At 44.6% G+C, this 23,410-nt stretch overlaps 1 protein-coding gene across 1 annotated transcript in view; it reads left to right on the top strand.

The window, feature by feature from the left end:
• LOC139268577 (uncharacterized) overlaps positions 1–23,131 on the top strand; it is a 64,363-nt gene extending 41,232 nt beyond the window's left edge. The window contains exons 6-8 of the mRNA XM_070886939.1: positions 5,314–5,394; positions 8,203–8,572; positions 22,505–23,131. Of these exons, the coding sequence (XP_070743040.1) occupies positions 5,314–5,394; positions 8,203–8,572; positions 22,505–22,664 (611 nt within the window). The 3' untranslated portion in view covers positions 22,665–23,131. The remainder of the gene's footprint in view (positions 1–5,313; positions 5,395–8,202; positions 8,573–22,504) is intronic.
• Positions 23,132–23,410: the final 279 nt, after the last annotated feature.

The raw sequence follows: 23,410 nt of genomic DNA, 5'->3' as shown, positions 1-23,410 counted from the left end.
CTGGAACAACAGGAAGCACTGGGTCTCTGCTGCGGTCTTGAGTCTCCCGCTTGAGGAGGGCGGTCAGTCGTTGGTGTGCGTCAGCGCCCAGCTCGCGACTTTCCGTCTTCAGACCCTGCAGAGATATCTTTACGTCGAGCCCCCTCCTAGGTGGTGTGCTCTGGCGAGGTATTTCTTCCGCCAGCAGCGCGACCTCAATTATGACACGCAGCTCCTGTTTGTGAACTTGGGGGGTGCCAGGACCGCCCTCCGGGAGCTGCCTGTCTTTTACAGGGAACTCATCAGGGTCTGGAACAAAGTCTCCACCAAGCGCAGCTCTCCGCCGGCTGGAGTGGCGGCCGTCCTGCAGGAACCGCTGCTCGGGAATCCGTACCTCCACGGCCGAGGCTTTATGTGGCGGTCGGAAGAGAGGGCTGTGGCTGGTGAGGTGACCAGGGTCAGGGACCTGCTCGATGGCGGAGGAGCGGGCTGGATGGCGCCAGACACGCTGGCGCGGCGCCTAAATTCTGCCAACGTCCGCCACGCGGCCGATGCCATCGAGTCGCTAAAAACAGCTCTGGGCCCTGACTCCGTTAGGTGCATCGAGGAGGCTCAAGCACGTGGGGAGATCCCGTCCGAACTGACCCCCGTCCGGACGGAATTCCTCATCGGCGCCAAACCCCGGAACCTCCCTCGGGGGCCGGCGCCTCACAACTTGAGCCGCCTCGGGGAAATCCCCTCCGTGCCTTTCAGTTCCGCGCGGAGGGGTTTCCTGTACGGGCTGCTCCTGCACACCCTCAACTTTGCCATCCTCGCCGGCCGTCCGGACACGCCATGGCGTACCATCTTGCCGTCCAGAGGAGGCGGGGGTCCCCGATGGAGGGCACTCTACGCAGGGGTCCTCCCACTATTCATCGGGGACTTGGCCTGGAGGGTGGTGCACGGAGCAGTGCCGTGCAATAATTTTTTAAGCCGGTTCACGGACTCCCAGGCCGCCTGCAATTTCTGCGGTCTGGAGGAGTCCGTGTTCCATGTTTTTATTGAATGCACAAGGTTGCAGCCCCTGTTCCACTATTTGAAGGGGCTGCTCCTGAAATTCTGGCTGCACTTCAGTCCCACTCTCCTGATCTTTGGGCACCCTGTGCGGAGGGGAGCGGGTAGGTCCGAAGGCCTCCTCGTAGGACTGCTCCTGGGCACGGCCAAGGGTGCCATCAGCCGGTCCAGGCAGCGGGCGGTCGAGGGGGTCGTTCAACCTGACTGCCTGCCTCTCTTCCGCTCTTACATCCTGTCCAGGGTGTCCTTGGAGATGGAGCACGCGGTGTCCACCGGTACGCTCGCGGCCTTCCGCGAGAGGTGGGCACCGGAGGGACTGGAGTGCATCATCACGCCCGGCAACCAAATTTTAATTTGATTTTACGTTTTTAAGTTTAATTTGTTTTAATTGCCGGTGCTTTTAGTGTCCCCCTCTCCTTTTATAGGGGGCACTGGAAAAAAGGAAAAATTTGATTTTAGTGCCCAAAAAAAAAACCACAAAAAAAAAACCAAAAAAAAAAGGGCCTTGTAAATGTCTTGTGTGTGTCATCCAGGTCGGGTGGCACGGATACATGTTTTATGTTTTCACAGGTAAACTCAAAAGAGTTTCATGCACAAGGACGTCGCCGCGGAGTGTCTGATTAAGGTTAACGGGTCCTTGACGGCGCCCCTTCGCTTTAGGAGAGGGGTGCGCCAGGGATGCCCCATGTCCGGCCAGTTATACGCCATTTGCGTGGAGCCTTTCCTGCGCCTCTTGCGGACGAGGTTGATGGGACTGGCTCTGCAAGGGCCGGGCGTGGAGGTCGTCCTCTCGGCTTACGCCGATGACGTGCTCCTCGCGGTAGAGGATCCCGCTGACCTGCGGAGGATGCGTGAGTGCCAGGAGATTTACTCGGCCGCGTCCTCCGCCAGGATCAACTGGGAGAAATGTTCCGGACTCCTGGTGGGTCAGTGGCGGGTGGGCTCCCTGCCGGAGGAGCTCAGGCCTTTTGCCTGGAGCACGACCCATCTCCTCTATCTGGGAGTCTACCTTAGCCCCGACGAGGGAGCCTGGCCGGCGAACTGGCAGGAGCTGGAGGCCAAGGTCGCCGCTCGCCTAGGGCGCTGGACAGGACTGCTCCGAGTGCTGTCCTACAGGGGTCGAGCGCTAGTCATAAACCAGCTGGTGGCCGCAATGCTGTGGTACCGGCTGGTCACTTTGACCCCTCCCCCTGCGTTTGTCGCCAAGATACAGAAGAAGCTGGTGGACTTCTTCTGGAACAACAGGAAGCACTGGGTCTCTGCTGCGGTCTTGAGTCTCCCGCTTGAGGAGGGCGGTCAGTCGTTGGTGTGCGTCAGCGCCCAGCTCGCGACTTTCCGTCTTCAGACCCTGCAGAGATATCTTTACGTCGAGCCCCCTCCTAGGTGGTGTGCTCTGGCGAGGTATTTCTTCCGCCAGCAGCGCGACCTCAATTATGACACGCAGCTCCTGTTTGTGAACTTGGGGGGTGCCAGGACCGCCCTCCGGGAGCTGCCTGTCTTTTACAGGGAACTCATCTGGGTCTGGAACAAAGTCTCCACCAAGCGCAGCTCTCCGCCGGCTGGAGTGGCGGCCGTCCTGCAGGAACCGCTGCTCGGGAATCCGTACCTCCACGGCCGAGGTTTCATGTGGCGGTCGGAAGAGAGGGCTGTGGCTGGTGAGGTGACCAGGGTCAGGGACCTGCTCGATGGCGGAGGAGCGGGCTGGATGGCGCCAGACACGCTGGCGCGGCGCCTAAATTCTGCCAACGTCCGCCACGCGGCCGATGCCATCAAGTCGCTAAAAACAGCTCTGGGCCCTGACTCCGTTAGGTGCATCGAGGAGGCTCAAGCACGTGGGGAGATCCCGTCCGAACTGACCCCCGTCCGGACGGAATTCCTCATCGGCGCCAAACCCCGGAACCTCCCTCGGGGGCCGGCGGCTCACAACTTGAGCCGCCTCGGGGAAATCCCCTCCGTGCCTTTCAGTTCTGCGCGGAGGGGTTTCCTGTACGGGCTGCTCCTGCACACCCTCAACTTTGCCATCCTCGCCGGCCGTCCGGACACGCCATGGCGTACATCTTGCCGTCCGGAGGAGGCGGGGGTCCCCGATGGAGGGCACTCTACGCAGGGGTCCTCCCACTATTCATCGGGGACTTGGCCTGGAGGGTGGTGCACGGAGCAGTGCCGTGCAACAAATTTTTAAGCCGGTTCACGGACTCCCAGGCCGCCTGCAATTTCTGCGGTCTGGAGGAGTCCGTGTTCCATGTTTTTATTGAGTGCACAAGGTTGCAGCCCCTGTTCCATTATTTGAAGGGGCTGCTCCTGAAATTCTGGCTGCACTTCAGTCCCACTCTCCTGATCTTTGGGCACCCTGTGCGGAGGGGAGCGGGTAGGTCCGAGGGCCTCCTCGTAGGACTGCTCCTGGGCACGGCCAAGGGTGCCATCAGCCGGTCCAGGCAGCGGGCGGTCGAGGGGGTCGTTCAACCTGACTGCCTGCCTCTCTTCCGCTCTTACATCCGGTCCAGGGTGTCCTTGGAGATGGAGCACGCGGTGTCCACCGGTACGCTCGCGGCCTTCCGCGAGAGGTGGGCACCGGAGGGACTGGAGTGCATCATCACGCCCGGCAACAAAATTTTAATTTGATTTTACGTTTTAAAGTTTAATTTGTTTTCATTGCCGGTGCTTTTAGTGTCCCCCTCCCCTTTTATAGGGGGCACTGGAAAAATTTGATTTTAGCGCCCCAAAAAAAAAAAAAAACAAAAAAAAAAAGGGGCCTTGAAAATGTCTGCTGTGTCACCCAGGTCGGGTGGCATGGTTTTAATGTTTATGTTTTTGCAGGTAAACTCAAAAGAGTTTCATGCACAAGGACCCCCAGGTCCCTCTGCACTGCAGCATGTTGTAATTTCTCTCCATTCAAATAATAATCCCTTTTACTGTTTTTTTTTTTTTCCCCAAGGTGGATGACCTCACACTTTCCGACATTGTATTCCATCTGCCAAACCTTAGCCCATTCACTTAACCTATCTAAATCTCTTTGCAGCCTCTCTCTGTCCTCTACACAACCCGCTTTCCCACGAATCTTTGTGTCATCTGCAAATTCTGTTACACTACAGTCTGTCCCCTCTTCCAGGTCATCTATGTATATTGTAAACAGTTGTGGTCCCAGCACCGATTCCTGTGGCACACCACTAACCACCGATTTCCAACCCGAAAAGGACCCATTTATCCTGACTCCCTGCTTTCTGTTAGCCAGCCAATTCTCGATCCATGCTAATACATTTCCTCTGACTCCGCGTACCTTTATCTTCTGCAGTAACCTTTTGTGTGGCACCTTATCGAATGCCTTTTGGAAATCTAAATCCACCACATCCATCGGTACACCTCTATCCACCATGCTCGTTATATCCTCAAGTTCATGTATTTCTGGACTTCGGAACATCTGTCCGACATCAAGAGTCCAGAAACTCCTGGGCCTAAGTAGGTAGGGGAGGGGGGGTGGCGGGAGGCGGGGACGAGGGCGGCGGCGAGCAAGAGGGCTGAGGTGGGGGAGAGATCAGCAGTGGCTCGATGCCGGAGTCCAGATTCCGGAACATTTTCTGGACGACCCTGCCACGGATTGTCCTGGATTCCGGAACAGTACGGATTCCCGAACTCCATATTCTCAATGCTGTACCTGTACTATGTTGGCTGGAAGTCTTATCTAATCATGTCTGGAGCACAAATGAGATCTCCCATTAATACTGCCTTCCTTCTGGGGAAAATGTTAGGCATTTGAGGGTAGGGAAAAAAATTATAATACAGATGAAAATATGAAGAAAGTTGGGGTTCCTTTCTTTACCAATTACACTTATTCCAGTATTTCCTGTTATAATGTAAGATTTTTATATTGTAAAATTGACAAGAAAATCTGTGGCCTTGATATTCCTTGGGTTATGTTTATGAACACTTGTTTTTCTGAAAGTCCTCATTTAAATGGAGACATTACCCTATTTAAAACAAATGGGATATTGTTGCTGCTAATACTGTAAAAGAAAGAGGAATTTCATAAGCTCCTATTCCACAGTGTAATTTCAGGCCTCTACTTTCTGATGCAATATAAAGGTCATGTGCAAATTGAAGCATACTGCACTGCTTTGCTTACACTGTCATTTCCTGCAAAGCTCTGGTTTACGAGTGTTAGTCAAGGAGCTATTCACCCAGGTTTAGTGGATTTTAAATTAGTAGTACAAAATATTTTTAGCAAATGTGAAAATTATTTGAACACTTTTTTTCTTCATATTAGTTACCTTATTTAAAATTAAGTTTCAGATTCGGGACCAGAATTAATGATCATGAATCCGTATCCATCTTGTAATATGCTTAATGCTGCAGCAATGGATGAAGGTACAATTTACTTAATTTAAAATATCTATATGTATAATTAGGAAGTTACAAATCACTTGATGTCAATGTTGTTTGTGTCAGACCTAAAATATTTTTGTTACTTTCAAAATTATATTAAAATCATACTATATCAAGTTATGTTACTTCAAGTATTGGTTTCTTGACCATGTTTCTAGAAGTATTTAAGATGTATGAATATTTACTTAATGTATATGTGCGTTTATTTTGGTTTTAAGTTTGATGATGGAAAGTTTATCTGCAAGTCCATTTGAAAAGGAGAGATGCAGATTTTCTCAGCAACAATAAAATTGGTATCGGTAAACGTATATTACTGAGTAATACAGGTGCAGCGTCGATAATCCGGGACAGAGGCCGTTCCGGGTTCCGGGCTTTTCCGGACTTTTGATCGTCTTTCTGACATCACGAATCCGGAAACACCTGAGCCCAGGTTCGGGTATTTCTGGATTTCGGAACATCAGAAAGGTGGGGGGAAGGGGTCCCCGCCGAGGAGCTGTTCGGGCGCAGAGGTGGTGTTCGGGCCGGCCGGCGAGCAGGCCCTGAGGTAAGGGCAGTGGCGGCGAGTGGGGTAAGGGCAGTGGCGACGGGCGAGGCGAGTGACGACGAGGCCCGAGGTCGGCGGGTCCGGATTCCGGAACATTTTACGGATTCCGGAACTCCAGATTTTTGACGCTGCACCCGTATAAGGATAATTTACAGTGACTTTATTTTTGTAAGTCACGCTGTATTTATTATTCATAGTTTCCCATTTAGAAAGTGCCAGTTGTTCCTCTCAATTTGTGTTTGATACAGTTCATTTTTCATAACTAAATTTGTAACTGTTAAATTCAAAATTATATGCAGTCAGAAATTTCAGTTTTGTATTAACACTTGTGGCAATAGACAACATAGTTTATTAATAACTTAAATTTGTTTTGATAGTTATTTTAACATAATTTAATGTAATTAAACTAACAAATATCTCTTGTGTAGATCAGTATTGTTGCTTAAAATTGTTTTGTCAACACAGGTCTAATAAAATTCTGCATGCAGGAAGGAGTAGCGGGAAAATGTTTCCCTCCCCATATCAAACATAATAAAGTTAATTTTCTAATTGGATAAGATTAATGTTTGGGTCTAAAATGAGTGTTAACAATCAGAATAAGGGATAAAGATCTGCAATGCCAGAACTTTAGCCGCTTTGAGCATCACACGCATTTCCATTTTGGTGCTGCTTAGATTATTTTTAAGTAAATTAAGTCATCGCGATGTAATGTAGACAGGAATGTGATTTTCTAGCATTCCTACCCACCGATTCATATTCTTGTCCATTAAATGAGAGAGTCTAGGATTTCTCGGCTCAAAGATATACAAAAGTGAATTTCAGGAGGCCATCTAAATGAATTGCAATTTTCTAGTTGCTAAAATTGCACATGGAGTTTATAATTATGCTACTGAGCTAACCACAAGAAATATAATGCAATCAATACACTATAGTTTTGCACTCGGTTCTAGCCAGGCTGCATTAAATCTCTTTGGGACTGGAAAATTTAGGTTATGTTGTCTCTAGCGCTAAATTTCCTGGGCACAGGTTTTTGCAATTGAGCTACCTAATAGAATCTTGCATCACAGAAAGAGGCTATTCATCCCATCATGTCTGTGCCAGCTTTTAAAAGGTATTGAATTAGTCCTACTCCCTGGCTCGTTCCCCTACAATTGTCTCCCCTTCAAGTATTTATCCAATTCAAGTATTTATCCCCATTGTAAAAGCACAGATTATAATTTGCTTTTTAATCATTTCATAGAAAGCAAAATAAAGATTGGGAAAAACAGATGGGATTAGGGTAGAAACTGAAATATCATGAAATTAAAAAATATATATTTTAAAATTATTTAAAAATCATGGACTATTTAAGGGAATGGCACTCCACACTTGTAAAGTTAGTATTTCAGGACCAGAGAGATTGTTCAGCAGTAATTACGACTTAGCACGCTGTTAAAAACTCAGTTACACCTTATTCAACAGGGCGTAACATTTTCTGTGGTTTTTACAGCGAGAATAGTGTGTAAAAAGTTGTTCATGTCAAATCACTGATTCTCTGTTGCTTACATCTGCAAAGACTGCAACAATGCATCCAGTGGAGAAACATGGTGTCACTGACGGCAACTTCTGATTTCCGTATTTAACTGCATGTGCGGACGCTAGAAGTTGCTGTCGATTTTACACGCTAATGACGTGATGCTGACAGCTTCGCCATCATGACTACAGCATATTCCGGGCCAATGTTATCAAACTCCTTTTGAAAGTCCATATACACATCAACTGCACTACCCTCATCAACCCTCTCTGTTACTTCATCAAAGAACTTACAATTTATAAATATCTAGTAGTTCTCATTTACACAATGCATATGTTGTATGCAGACTTTGAATAGAAAAACTAAAGTTTTCTTGAATTAATATTTAAATTAGCCTCTAGGTTAATCTGACTTTCTTCACCAATGGTAACAATGCTATTTAAATGAGATTTTAAACAAGAATATTGCTGAAACATATGTCACTCACTCTTAAGGCATGTCATAAATAGAGAGCTGAATGCAAGTTTTCTGCCAACAGCCTCAGCTGGGGAATTGTGGAAAAGAAGCAAAATTACATATTTTAAAAAAAATGAAAATTATGCAGCTTACTATTGTATTTTTCTGAAGTAGTTACTTTTATATCCTCTGAATATGTTTTGTCCTATGTACAATTCATATTTCATTCCCTCATTAGTAAAAAATACCTAACATAATTGTTTTGTTTTTGTTGCAGAACAAATTGTTGTTGCCCATGTACCTGCTTTGCTCCCCTCAGCAGATGATAAAAAGAGAAAGGTTAAATATCCGGTAACTAAGGGGGAGATTAGGAGACGTATTATACCTCCTGAAAAAATGTCTAAAACAGTCATTAAGAGCTACCTGAGACTAAGGAGGGATAACCGCTTTGACATCCGCCAGCTTCTGGATCTGCCTGTAACTGGTTATGACCGGACTCTGCACACGTCATTTACTCGACTCTGTGAGGGGGAGGCAAAAACGCTAACTGAAAATTTTCACCAGCTGAACCTTGGCTACTTTCCTGTCGATGAATGTGCCAGCACGATAGCAGAGCACGCTGCGGCTTCAGAAATATATGCAGCAAGGCAAGTGGCTAATCTCTATTTAATTGAGAACAACTCAAGTTAATTAGCTAATGTGAGTTGAATGTTGGACCCGTCACAAGAAGACCCGAGTATGAATACCAAGCTTGGCTGACTTGTATTCCCTTAGGAGGTGAGTTTTATCAGAAATAGCTAATTCCCTTGTAGGAAAGTGCAAGAGTAAACTGTTCATGGGGGGTGAAGAAGAAGGTGTGTTTTTTGTTTGTTTCCTCTTCCTCCATTAAGTCAAAGTGATTGCCAAGTTGCTCAAAGGTTTTCATTGATGGCAGCTTGGTGATGTCTATGTCTTAGACCAATTTGTCCCATCAATCAAAGCAATGGCATAACTTTAATTTGGGAGAATCCTAATAATTATGGAAAACGGATACCTGTAGGTAAATGCTACAAAGATTGATATTTGCTTCTACAGAAATATTTTGAAGAGCAAAGCATCATTTTGCTCAGTTGGACAAACTCAACCATGGAATTTACAGTCATGAGCATCCAGTTAGTAGCTAGAAAACAATAGGTCTGATTTTACGAACCAAGAGAAAATGGTAGGTAGTGAGCTTGTGATTTGCAGATGTAAGCTCCTGGTGAGTGAGGATCCATATTAGGATTGCATATTCATAAAATTTACCCTCATGCCTCTTAAATTTTGGCAGCTTGATAGTTGTTTTTTTTTTAAAGCAAAGTGCTGAACTTTATCTGGAAGATATCAAAGTACAAAAAGTATCAAACTATTCAGCTGTCTTCCCAATCACAGTCAGACATTCCTCATACTTTTACTTTAAAGTGAATTTCCATAATTCACAGAAACCATAGTACAAGTTAAGATTTTTGGAGTGAAAGAAATATTTAACAGTTAATGTGTGCAGTTTACAACAATATAATTTTCAGAGGAGAAAGTATCTTGAATATACAGCATACAAAATAGATTGGAACAACTGAGTTAAAGGGTATTTTTGTGATGGAGTGAATATGATACAGCTAATCTTAAGAACACCATAACTTGATTTAATAATGATAACATTGAGTCATTCTATGCAAAACGGGCCATCAGCTTCCAATTGAATTGTTATTCTACGCAAATATGATACTTTGGGGTTTCTGACCCTTCCTTCCTTTATTCCTTATCCCCGTCAAATCATTAAAGCAAAACAGGCAGCCAGGTTGTCCAAGTTTAATCCATTTCACGTGAAACAGTTTTTAACTGTCTTGAATCCACTGGTTACGATTTGTTATTTTAGGTAAGATTTTATCATGTATATCCTATCTATCTGGTAACATTTGTGTCTGGTGTCTGCATGGTTTCATATGAACTTTGTGATTGGATCAGTACAGGCTTATGTCTGAACTTCCTGTTGGATATTTTTCACAGTAGAACTACTGAACAAAATAGCTACTGTGAAAACAAATGTCAGCTCCCTTTCCTGAAATTTCCCCATGAACAGCCCAGCAAACATAATGGGGGGAAATTGCGGTTGGAGGCTTCCTTCGTACGAACGTCACTGACCCCCAAAAAATCTACAAAAGTACCTGGTAGTCCCGGAGGAACGTAGAAATCCTGGTCGGAGGCCTAGATTCGCTGCGCAGCGCCTGGGAAGATGTCTTTCAGGACGTACGTACATGCTGGAGTTACATAGGCCTAGACCACCAATCATTGATAAAGATGGGAGCTCTGTTTGTACGAGTTCCCATTACTAGCAAGAGAAAAACCCCATAAACACTGAAGCACAGAATAAATAAATAAAACACCTCACATATTTAAAATGAATTGAAATTAAATGTAATTAAATGTTTTAGAAAAACAGTGTTTTAATAGTGTTATAAATAAACTTGCCTTAATGGACAGGGTTTTTAATATAAAAATGAGTGTTTAAATTTAATTTTTATGTTTTAAAACTCTTACACTGGTAAAAGTAAGCTATGCGCCTGCTTTAACAGGCGTAAGCGTTTGAAGGACATTCACTGGGCATGAGTTGGGAAAATAGCCCAATCTCTCCCGTGCGAATGTCCTTCTCCCGGGGATGCAGAGGGTCTGTCAAGGATCTTGACAGATCGGAAAAGCTGGTTCTCAGCACATGCGCATTGCGCCCCGAAAACCGACTTTTGCAAGGCCTCGCCGGGTCCGTGCACACTTCGTACGGATTCGGCCCAATAAGAAAGGGGCAAGTCAGTAAGTTTTAACTCCCCTGCATAATTCCTTCCAGCAATCCGCTGACTCCACTGACAAACATGAAGTATTTTGTCTAATATTTAGCTTGGCATTGGCTTCTTTAATTCTGTCAGGATATAGGGCCCAAATTTCTCCATGAGTTGCACCGTTTCTTTTGGTGTAACTTGATTTTTCTGATGTATCTTTTAGTCGCAAATATGGCCGCCGATGAGGGAGCCCCGGGGGGTGGGGGGGCGGTGGAAGTACCCCTTGCGAAGCACGTCTAGACTAATGTCTGGCATGGCATCAAACACCTGCACGAATCCTCGGTTCATCTGGTCGAGAGTTACAAACCCAGACCCCCAGAAACTCTAATCAGGTCAGAGGCGTCGCCACTGGTGGATTCAAGAACCATCACCACGGGCCCCATCCCAGGCCAAAGTTCCATCTTGATTTTCTTAGTGTTTCTAATCTATAAATCCCCTAATCCAAGGCTGAAAGGATACAAATCATCTTTTGACATGAAGGGAAGAAAACAATCGGCTGACTCAGCCTGCAGAGCGCACACTGGCCGACGATGAGGGAGCCCATTCGGCTAGCACTAGGGATGCCGTGCTTCGGGCCCCTCCCACACAGCCTGCAGCGCGTGTTTGCAGAAACGGCCTGCTAGGAGCTACTGCACATGAGCACAGACTCTAGTGCGCATGTGCAGAGGTCCCAGCACTGTTTTCAGCGCCGGGACCTGGCTCAGCCCCCAATCCATTGGGCCATGCTGCGCCACGACCGAGGAGAGGCTGGGGAGTGGCCAGAATACGGAGGTCTTTTTTCGGCGCGCTTGGAGGTGGACAAAAGCGGCGCATCTCGAGTGAGCGCGCCAGAAAAACAGGTTAGGGAAATTCTAGCCCATAGAGGGGTTAAAAACCAACGTCAATCACAAAAATCATGTTCCAGCTTAACTTCATACAATATTGCGATAATTTGCCAGGCCATTTGAGGAAGCAACAGTTACTCAAATCTGATAGAAAGATGGGATTTGTTCAGATACATGTCTGAATGGTAGCTTTTGTTTGGGGCTTTACTGGTGTGACCAGCACTGCAATACCAGAGAGAATATCTAAGATATAGAAACTTAGAAAATAGGTGCAGGAGCAGGCCATTTGGCCCTTCGAGCCTGCACCACCATTCAATATGATCATGGCTGATCATGCAACTCAGTACCCCACTCCTGCCTTATCTCTATACCCTCTGATCCCATTAGCCGTAAGGGCCATATCTAACTCCTTTTTGAATATATCCAACGAACTGGACTCAACAACTTTCTGTGGTAGAGAATTCCACAGGTTCACAATTCTCTGGGTGAAAAAGTTTCTCCTCATCTCGGTCCTATATGGCTTACCCCTTATCCTTAGACTGTGACCCCTGGTTCTGGACTTCCCCAACATTGGGAACATTCTTCCTGCATCTAACTTGTCCAATCCCGTCATAATTTACATGCTTCTATGAGATCCCCTCTCATTCTTCTAAATTCCAGTGAATAGAAGCCGAATCAATCCAGTCTTTCTTCATATGTCAGTCCTGGCATCCCGGGAATCAGTCTGGTGAACCTTTGCTGCACTCCCTCAATAGCAAGAATGTCCTTCAGATTAGGAGACCAAAACTGCACACAATACTCAAGGTGTGGTCTCACCAAGGCCCTGAACAACTGCAGCAAGACTTCTCTGCTCCTATACTCAAATCCTCTCGCTATGAAGGCCAACATGCCATTTGCTTTCTTTACTGTCTGCTGTACCTGTATGCCTACTTTCAATGACTGATGTACCATGACACCCAAGTCTCGTTGCACCTCCCCTTTTACTAATCTGCCACCATTCAGATAATCTGCCTTCCTGATTTTGCCACCAAAGTGGATAACCTCACACTTTACTGCATCTGCCATGCATTTTCCCACTCACCTAACCTGTCCAAGTCACCCTGCAGCCTATTCGCATGCTCCTTACAGCTCACACTGCCACCCAGCTTAATGCCATCTGCAAACTTGGAGATATTACATTCAATTCCTTCATCTAAATCATTAATATATATTGTAAATAGCTGGGGTCCCAGCACTGAACCTTGCAGTACCCCACTAGTCACTGCCTGCCATTCTGAAAAGGACCCATTTATTCCCATTCTTTGCTTCCTGTCTGCCAACCAGTTCTCTATCCACGTCAATACGTTATCCCCAATCCCATGTGCTTTAATTTTGCAAACTAATCTCTTGTGTGGGACCTTGTCAAAAGTCTTTTGAAAGTTCAAATACACCACATCCACTGGTTCTCCCTTTTCCACTCTACTAATTATATCCTCAAAAAATTCTAGAAGATTTGTCAAGTATGATTTCCCTTTCATAAATCCATGCTGACTTGGACCGAACCTGTCACTGCTTTAATAATTGATTCCAGCATTTTCCCCACTGCCGATGTCAGGCTAACCAGTCTATAATTCCCTGTTTTCTCTCTCCCTCTTTTTAAAAGACAAACTTGAAATTTGTAACTGGCTCATATCACTAAATTTGCAAGCTCGATCTTAGTTTTTAAGGATGGCTGGTGTAGGAAGCTGAAAAATTCATACTGTTGCATATGGGGTGTATTTTTGAGGTAGAGTTGAGTGGAGAGCATTTTACTATTAATCTAGCCATCTGACCCTATTTCCTAATACTGATGCTGGGTACCCAAAATAGAAAAAGTACTGTTTCTCCCACATTGATCTGTTATTTTGATAACTTTAAAATAAAAAGTATTTAATTTTAAAGAATAAAGGGAATACAAAAAGTTCAGTCCTGGAACTGTTCTTGTGTTCTGCTCATACATGTCTGAATTTTTATAACCTGTCACCAGATCTTCGGTTTCTTTTCAGTGGATGTAAACACTGTTGGGAGTAAACACTGATGTCATTCAGGTTGGAACAACTTTAGCAAAGATTTGGACTCATTGTAAACGAATTAGGTATTTGCAACCGAAAACATTTAATTGTTGAGGTAGTTTCTATGGGCCCAAGTTTCGAGCCGCGCCTAGAACGGCGCAGTCCCGACCTGGGCGCCCGTTTTTCACGTCACAAAGTGCGCCTAAAAAAAACCTCCGTATTCTCCACCTCCCTGCAGGTCCTCTGGCCCTCGGCGCAGCAGGAGCTGTAGGGGGCGGAGCCAGGTCCCTGCGCCGAAAACAGTGCCGGGACCTCTGCACATGCGCACTACAGTGGGCACGCAAGTGCAGTAGCTCCAGGTGCCCGAAACTGTGCAGTAGCTCATGGCCTCACTGGGGCTGCGTGAATAAGGCTCCTCCCACGGCCAGCTCCTGCTTCCTCCCGACCGGACCCGACACCCGCCCCCCCCGGACTCGACACCTGCCCCCCCCCCCCCCCCCCCCCGACACGTACCGACCGACCCTCCCACCAGACCCAAAACGACCTCCCTCCCACCACCCCCCTGACCCGACCCAACGCCACCTACCTGTAAATCTGGTGCTGGGGACGGGCCCTGCCCGAAGTCTCGGGCCCGGCCCGTTCAGCCACCCCCCCCCCTCTCCTTCCCCCTCCCCCTTCTCCCCATCCCTCCCTCTGCTCCCCCCCTCTCTCCCTCTACCCCCCTCCTTCCCCTCCCCTCGCTGTCAGAAACACAGACACTGACAGACAGAGAATGAGAGACAGAGAGATAGAGACACTGACAGAGACACACTGAGGGGGGCATCCCAGCACGCTGTTGGAGGGCTCCCGGTGCTGCAGTCGGTAAGTAGAAAATGTTTTATTTATTGATTAAAAAAAAAATGATTTCTTATTAATTTTTTTTGATTGATTTATTGGTTGATTTATTGATGTATTTATCATTTATTATTGATGATGGCTCTTTATTTGTAAAACTGAAGTGTTTAATGTTTGTAAACTTCCCTTTAAACACCACCCCCCCCACCATTCCCTACGCCTGATTTGTAACCTACGCCTGATTTTCTAAAGTGTAGACAAGGTTTTTTCGAGCGTACAAAAATCTTCACTTACTCCAAACTAACTTAGAATGGAGTAAGTTTTCACTCACGAAACTTTGAAATCGGGCGTAAGTGGCCGGACATGCCCCCTTTTGGAAAAAAAAATTCTGTTCCAAAGTGAAACTGTTCTAACTGACTAGAACTGGAGCAAACTCAATGGGGAGATTCCGATTTCTAAGATACTCCGTTCTACACCAGTTGCTCCTAAAAATCAGGAGCAAATCATGTGGAAACTTGGGGCCTATCTGTTGTAGCTATGTCACAGCTTTACTTCTAAATTCAAATGCAAAATAAAACAAAACGTTGAGTACATTTTTCATCGGTTTTAGTTTGCAGGCATAGTTCCACGTTTGTATTTCCATTCTGTCATATTGGGGCTATCTTTTGAATGATTTACCCGTCCTCATCATTCAAAATTGTTTGCATAAGGCAATCTTTGTAAGAAGTATTGACTTTTGTAGTTCATATTGGATTCTTAAACCATTCTAACACTTTTAACAATTAAAATACTATTTTATGGGGGACATATATCCTACTAAATATCTTTTAATCCTAAATTTATTTTATTATGATAAATACTATTGAATATCTATCTTTTGTCCCTTGTTAGTATTTCATATTTGGAGACTGTGCGAGCAGGCATTTTGTTTAGAACTCTTCCTTATGTGACATTATAGTTTATTCCAGGAACATTATCTATAGATATGTGAAGAGAAAAAGATTAGTGAAGACAAACATAGGTCCCTTGCAGTCAGAATCTGGTGAATTTATAATTGGGAACAAAGAAATGGCAGACCAATTGAACAAATACTTTGGTTCTGTCTTCACGAAGGAAGACACAAATAATCTTCCGGAAATACTAGGGGACCGAGGGTCTAGGGAGAAGGAGGAACTGAAGGAAATCCTTATTAGACAGGAAATTATGTTAGGGAAATTGATGGGATTGAAGGCCGATAAATCCCCAGGGCCTGATAGTCTGCATCCCAGAGTACTTAAGGAAGTGGCCCTAGAAATAATGGATGCATTGGTGATCATTTTCCAGCAGTCTATCGACTCTGGATCAGTTCCTATGGACTGGACGGTAGCTAATGTGACATCACTTTTTAAGAAAGGAGGGAGAGAGAAAATGGGTAATTATAGCCTGACATCAGTGGTGGGGAAAATGTTGAAATCAATTTATTAAAGATGAAATAACAGCGCATTTGGAAAGCAGTGACAGGATTGGTCCAAGTCAGCATGGATTTATGAAAGGGAAATCATGCTTGACAAATCTTCTGGAATTTTTTGAGGATGTAACTAGTAGAGTGGACAAGGGAGAACCAGTGGATGTGGTGTATTTGGACTTTCAAAAGGCTTTTGACAAGGTCCCACAAAAGAGATTGGTGTGCAAAATTAAAGCACATGGTATTGGGGGTAATGTATTGATGTGGATGGAGAACTGGTTGGCAGATAGGAAGCAGAGAGTCGGGATAAACGGGTCCTTTTCAGAATGGCAGGCAGTGACTAATGGAGTGCCGCAGGGCTCAGTGCTGGGACCCCAGCTATTTACAATATACATCAATGATTTTGATGAAGGCATTGAGTGTAATATCTCCAAGTTTGCAAATGACACTAAGCTGGGTGGCGGTGTGAGCCACGAGGAGGATGCTAAGAGGCTGCAGGGTGACTTGGACAGGTTAGGTGAGTGGGCAAATGCATGGCAGATGCAGTATAATGTGGATAAATGTGAGGTTATCCATTTTGGTGGCAAAAACGCGAAGGCAGAATATTATCTGAATGGTGGCAGATTAGGAAAAGGGGAGGTGCAACAAGACCTGGGTGTCATGGTACATCAGTCGTTGAAAGTTGGCATGCAGATACAGCAGGCGGTGAAGAAGGCAAATGGCATGTTAACCTTCATAGCTAGGGATTTGAGTATAGGAGCATGGAGGTCTTACTGCAGTTGTACAGGGCCTTGGTGAGGCCTCACCTGGAACATTGTGTTCAGTTTTGGTCTCCTAATCTGAGGAAGGACATTCTTGCTATTGAGGGAGTGCAGTGAAGGTTCACCAGACTGATTCCCGGGATGGCAGGATTGACATATGAGGAGAGACTGGATTGACTGGGCCTGTATTCACTCGTTTAGAAGAATGAGAGGGGATCTCGTGGAAACATATAAAATACTGGCGGGACTGGACAGGTTAGATGCAGGAAGAATGTTCCCGATATTGGGGAAGTCCAGAACCAGGGGACACAGTCTAAGGATAATGGGTAAGCCATTTAGGACCGAGATGAGAAACTTCTTCACGGTGAGTTGTTAACCTGTGGAATTCTGTGCAGCAGAGAGTTGTTGTTGCCAGTTCGTTGGATATATTCAAGAGGGAGTTAGATATGGCCCTTAAGGCTAAAGGGATCAAGAGGTATGGAGAGAAAGCAGGGAAGGGGTACTGAGGTGATGATCAGCCGTGATCTTATTGAATGGTGGTGCAGGCTCGAAGGGCCGAATGGCCTACTCCAGCACCTATTTTCTATGTTTCTACTACAAACAGTAAATTAGGGCAGCACACCTTATTTACAATGGAGCAAAACTTCATAATGTCACATGAGGAACCCTGAACAAAATATCTGCACTTGGGCTGTATGTAACCAATACATCAAAAGGAGCAACTGGAAGACAGCTATCTCATTTTATAACATTAATTGTCACAAGATTGATATTTGGACCTTTCAAGGGGTTTTGATGTACCTGAACCCCTTTAACTTGTTATAATGTTAGTGATCTTTACAAAATGAATACTCATTGTTTTACAATGGGTTGACCTAGCCCTCTGCATTGCTCAGTACTTTCTAATTAGCATTAGTCAGGTTTGAGCATTATCTGATTGGTGGAGGGCTATTACAATCCTTTTGTAATGTAAGTATGAATAGGAAGTTGTTACTGTGTTCACATAATTATACTACTCCATAGCATGATTTATGCTAGCTCCCTGATACTACTTTCTTGTTATTTTCCCATTGTTTATGGCAGTAGAAAATTGAAAGCAAAAAGTGGCCCTATAATAGAATATTGCATCCACAGTTATCATTTTTGGAGCAAGGGGTTATCTTAAAAGTAAGGCACTATCAGAATTTCAGAATTATCCCTGGTGGGAAGTTAGGAAGGAACAGATTAGATGTGTCAACACATGGCTAGAAAGGTGATGTACAAGAGAAGGTTTCCAATAACCCCATTATAGGAAGCATGGAACCATGGAAGGGGTTTATGAAGGCTTGAAAAGTTGGGGCTTTTTTAATTGAAACAATGAATGTTAAAGGATCTAATAAATGTTTCAAAATTCTGAAAGGTTTTCTCTGGGTAAATTATAAAAGATTGTTTCTGCTGGTTGGCAAATTGGTAATAAAGGGGTATAGATTGAAACTGTCGCTGGAAAAACAAAGGGGAAGAAGTTAGCATTTTTTTTTAACAGATGGGTCATTAGGATATGAACTGCTTTCCTACAAGTGGCTATGGCGGCAGGGAGTGTAACATCATTTAAAACAGAATTGGTTAATTAATTATAAAGGAAGAATATAACACAATACAGGAAAATGGGATTAAAGTAGATGGCTGCAGTTTGAAAGGGAGTCATGATGGGCCAAATGTGATTTATACTTACAGGTCTGTCGCTATAGCCTATGGAATAGCTAATGTTAAATGCTGTAACATACCCCAGTGGATGAGAAGGTAATGTATATTAGTAGAAGGGTATTAGATGATTCCCACCTGAAGATTAGATTGGGAACTACCATCCTGACAGGATGTTTGAGGATCTGAGCCATAGCTATAAAAAATATATTATGCAAATAAAAGCTTTGCAACAACAGCAAACCACCGGGACAGGGAAGATCAGGGCAGTTAGCCCAAGACCTGACTTTTGACTGCATTTCAGCGAGGCATAATGACTCCAGAACCTGTTTTCAGGGCATTTGCTACAGGAGGTGGGTGGGGGCACACCTTGATTTTGTGGTGGTAGACTGTCTCAAAGCTTCACAGGTTTCAAAAAATGAATGATTTGGCTAATTTATTTAATATAGTCTATCTCTGTTGTACTGCACTTTTGACGTTTTCCCCTCTGAAGTTGCTCCCAAGCAACACACATCCCTTGCTGATGGGGCAAGCAAGTAACCTGCTACTAAATATCCACCAGTGCCACTCTGAAGTTAGGTACAAGGACACCTGGAAAAGCAATCCGTGAATAACCCTCCTTCCAATCTTTCCCACCTTGCTGTTGGAAAGCACTTGACTTTTGGTCATCATTTCTCCACAGCAGTGTGGCTGAGTGGAGAATCATGAGAATAAATAAATGTCAACTGTTTCAGCTGACATAAAGATGGAAATAAATACATAAATGCTGGAAAACAAAGAGAAATAGAAATTGCTGGAAATGTACTGTACCTTGGTTAGAAACTGAAAGAGGACGCAAGGTGGGTTAATATTTCATTTGGGACCCTTCATCTGCTTTATTTCAAAAGCATTAGTATTGGCACAGTGGGCTAGAACGTGATACTTCACCTCTGTGTCCTGGTTATCAATCCAGCAAGTCTACTGGGTAGAAATTTTTGTCTGCTGGCTATAACAGTTCTGTGTAAAATGAATTTCATCAATCTCAACCCAGCTCTGTTGGGCACTAGGCCATATCATAAAACTGCCCCTAATTAAGCATTATATTGGCAGTATCATTCAGGCTAGAAGTATGGCTGGTGTGGATAGTGGGGAATGGGTGTAAATAGAATTACATAGAAAAGACGACATGGTAGCCGACTGGTGTTATCTTCTACACTACAATCTGCTTGGGCACTGGGCCATATCACAAAACTGCCCCTAATTAAGCATTATATTGGCAGTCGATGTTATCTTCTACACTAGTAGCAATCCTAATCCATCCCATCTGTAGTAGGACTTGCTCTTCTGAGGCAGGAATTGAAGGTATATTACTGAAGTAGATCAAGGCAATGGGAGTAGATACCCTGTGAGATGGCAAAGTTGTGAGTGGCCATAAATATGGTAAGAATGTCTAAGTGGAGGGAGAGTTTGAGGGAGGACAGGAGGTCTGTGAAATTGGGAGAGAAGGCACAGTGAGTTACGTTGGAAATTTAAATTGCCGAGGCATTCGGTGCAGAGACGGAGGGAGGGAGGAAAGGAGGCTGGATATCTCTGGGAGAAACTTGGGGCTGGATTTTAGGCTTTATTATGTTTTTGAGGCGATAATGGCAGCGGGGTGGGAAAGTTGGCGTTTGGGAACAGTTTGTGCCTCAGTAGGTAAGTTTGGGCAGCTGGGCCCTGCGTTGGGGAACAGCGCTAAGGGAGGCGTTTTACACTTTTCTTGGCGCTAGGATGCGAAACTCACGAGCTGAAGAGCTGGTCTGGGAATGCTCCAAGAGACGTGGGGGAGGGGGGAGAATCTTAAAAAAAAACACAAAAACACACGCCACCACAACACAAATCGCTAAAAAGAAAAACAATCACACTTGCCTTAGGAGTCCATTACTCACCTCTTCGTCGATGGGATGGTTGGACCGTCCTGATTCCCCAGGCGGTCATTGTGAGGTGCGCTTGAAAGCGGACAGGTCGGGCAGGAGCTCAAACTCGCGCTGGTGTCGCAACCAGGACGCAGCTCTTCTGGGCAGTGCTGCTCCGCGCCACCGCAAAACCGGACCCAAGGATCGCTGCGGGGCGCTGGAGGCTGACCGCCCGCCCAGAAAACCTCCCTGCCACCATTGCCGCTGCTCTGGGGTGAAAAACGGAGTACAGAAGACTGGATAATCCAGCCCTTGAGATGGGATTTGGGGGAGCAGTAGAGTACAAGGATTTTAAAGGAGAAATAGGGGGAGAGTGGAACAAGGTGAGGTGCTTGAACGATGAGAAGGTGTGATTTGGTGATAGTTATATCACCACCACCCCGGTTTGGGCCAAGCTACTGGTGGAAATTATAGCCAGGTAGTAGGGGCAAGTTGCTTCCACCCATGAGCTAAGTTTTAGTCAAAGATATGATCTCAATGCAATCGTCCATAATAAGGTTGTGCGTGGCAAAGGCGTTATTTGCAAGTGAACTGAGGGAAATGTGGAGAGAGACATTGATTGTTGATCCGCTGGCAGAGTCGAGGAGACTGGTAGGTGGAGTGAGCTGGATTGGAAGGAGGTTCACGAGATTAAACCCCAGCAAGTGCGTTGAGTGGAAAGTCAGTGAGGGAGGAGGATGCGGCAGTTGGGGTTGCTGCTCGTAAGGACGCACAACAAGTGCCTTGATGCTCCCCCCTCCTGCCCAGAGAATGCTACAGGAGGCAGTGTAGCTGTGGGCTTATCCAAGTGGTAATTAAAGCCTAGGATGGCAGCAGGAGAGGAGATGAGTTGGTATAGTACCTAAGAAGGGACGGAATGCAAGGTGGCATGACTGGGTGGCTGGAATGGGAGGAAACAGGAAATAAGGGCCAGAGAGGAGCCAATTGGGGAAAAAAATATAGGTTAATAGAATTGTCTCCATTCCAGAGCAACAGCCAAACTATGCACGCGAATGGACCGGAAGGGAATTTAGGTTACATAAGCATGGCAGAGATAGGAGAGACCTGACTCCTCCATATCCTCGGTTTCCAAGTAGGACAAGACGAGAGAGTCCAGAGTTAAAGCCTGAGAGATGAACATGGGTTAAAGTTGACTTGTCGTCAGCTTGGAGGATCAACTAGCCAATGTTCAGATTCAGAGACGGTTGTGGGGAGGAAGTGAATCCAGGAGCTGTTCGAGGATTGGACACGTGACCAGGAGAGATTTAGTAGAGGTGTTCAAAATTATGAATGGTTTTGATAGAATAAATAAGGAGCAAATGCTTCCACGAGCAGGAGGGTCAGTAACCAGAGGATAGAGATTTAAGACCATTGGCAAAAGAACCAGAGGGGAGATGACAATTTTTTTAATGCAACAAATTATGATCTGGAATGCACTGCTTGAAAGGGTAGTGGAAACAGATTCAATAGTAAGTTTCAAAAGGGAATTGGATGTATTGAAAAGCAAATGTTTGTAGGGCTGAGGGGAAAGAGTGGGGGAGTGGAACTAATTGGAAAGCTAAGAGCCAACATAGGCACAATGGGTTGACTGGCCTCCTTCTATGCTGTATGATTCTATGAAATGAGAAGGAAATGTTTAATTTTCCATAGTGACTGGCCTCACCTTGATGAGCACAAAGGTTTACCAAAAAAATATTATTTCTACCTGCTGCTAATTTCATATGAACCTGATTCCTGGACTTCCTTGCATGCAAGTACTCATTAAGCTTTTTACAGTATTTTATTTGGCAAAACTTTGCTAATATTTCTTAGTTTATTTATTTCTCACTCCCTTCACTTTCTCCTCTCCAGTTAAGACACTTAACAATATGGTTCTCCCATCTTTTAGAGGATGAATGATAACTAACAAGTGCATTTAGTAAGTATCAAGAAATCTGCATTCAGAAGGCAGAAATATCAAAAACTAGAGTTCATAAAATTTATCGATTTGTCTTTTTCAGTTGGTTCTATTTTGACTGTCATGTGGAGCTGAGTATTTATCATATTATTTGTTATTCTTAATGTGGAGTAAATCACTGCTGGAGTTGAAACTTTAGGATATTACTTTCATATGAACTGTGTTTGTAAGTTCCAGGAAATGCTATTTGTAATCTGATTTTATTCGACAAAGTATCTAATGGGGTAATGGTGAAATAATCTATAAAGCTTTCATGTAGGCTTACCAAATTCTTTAATTTTCTGCAGAAAGGTCATTGAAGATCTTGACTCAATCATGGACAAATTTATATGGCAGGAACATCCATATAATTTAATCACACATGGATTTGGTCCTCAGAACATCAAAGTAGTTTTGGACTTGGTAAAACTGCTTCTGCGAGAATCGCTACGAAAAACCTCATCCTGATGCAGGCAAACTAGATCACTGGAATTTGTAGGTTTTTTTAAATCAAAGATGTAATAGTGGACATCATCATTGTTTTTAGTCTGTTTATCCTGTTAAATTTATGTGGAACTAGCTTCGTAAGAATATTGACAAAAATGCTGTTTTATAATATGTAACTAATATACAGTAGCCTCTCTCTATAATGCTGTCTGTGGGACCTTTATGTACAAATTGGATAATAGTGTGGGGAAATAGAAAATAGAAGGCATTTTGAGTTTTAGATCGGAGGATTAGTAAAGATTATGTATATATTAGAGTTGCAGTGAGTGGCTACTGTACTTCAAAATAAAACGTACATTTCAAGAAAATGATAGTGGTGTAAATGTGAAATGTTTACAGGAATCAAATGAACTATATGCTGTTAAATGGCAACTTAAATCAAATATAAAAATTGTTCAATTTATCATTTTGGATTTTTTTAATGTTTAAAAATGTGGTTATTGTAAAAGTGTTTAAAGGACACCTAACTAAAGATCACCTCTGACAATAGCAAATCCTACTCGAGATTGTGCAAAATTCATTTCTATTTACTGGAGTGTAAATTAGCACGGTAAAGATGGAAACGCACTAGAAAGAAAATTGTAGAGCACCTCCTTTAAAGACCTGTAGGGTCCACCAAGACCACTCATAGAAACATAGAAAATAGGTGCAGGAGTAGGCCATTCAACCCTTCGAACCTGCACGCAGCTTCAGACCTCATTACAGTC

The sequence above is a fragment of the Pristiophorus japonicus genome, chromosome 8 (genome assembly GCF_044704955.1).
Source record: "Pristiophorus japonicus isolate sPriJap1 chromosome 8, sPriJap1.hap1, whole genome shotgun sequence".
In the NCBI taxonomy this organism is placed as follows: Eukaryota; Metazoa; Chordata; class Chondrichthyes; family Pristiophoridae; genus Pristiophorus; species Pristiophorus japonicus.
Note: the sequence above shows the minus strand (reverse complement) of the source record. Positions and strands in the feature narration are given on the sequence as shown.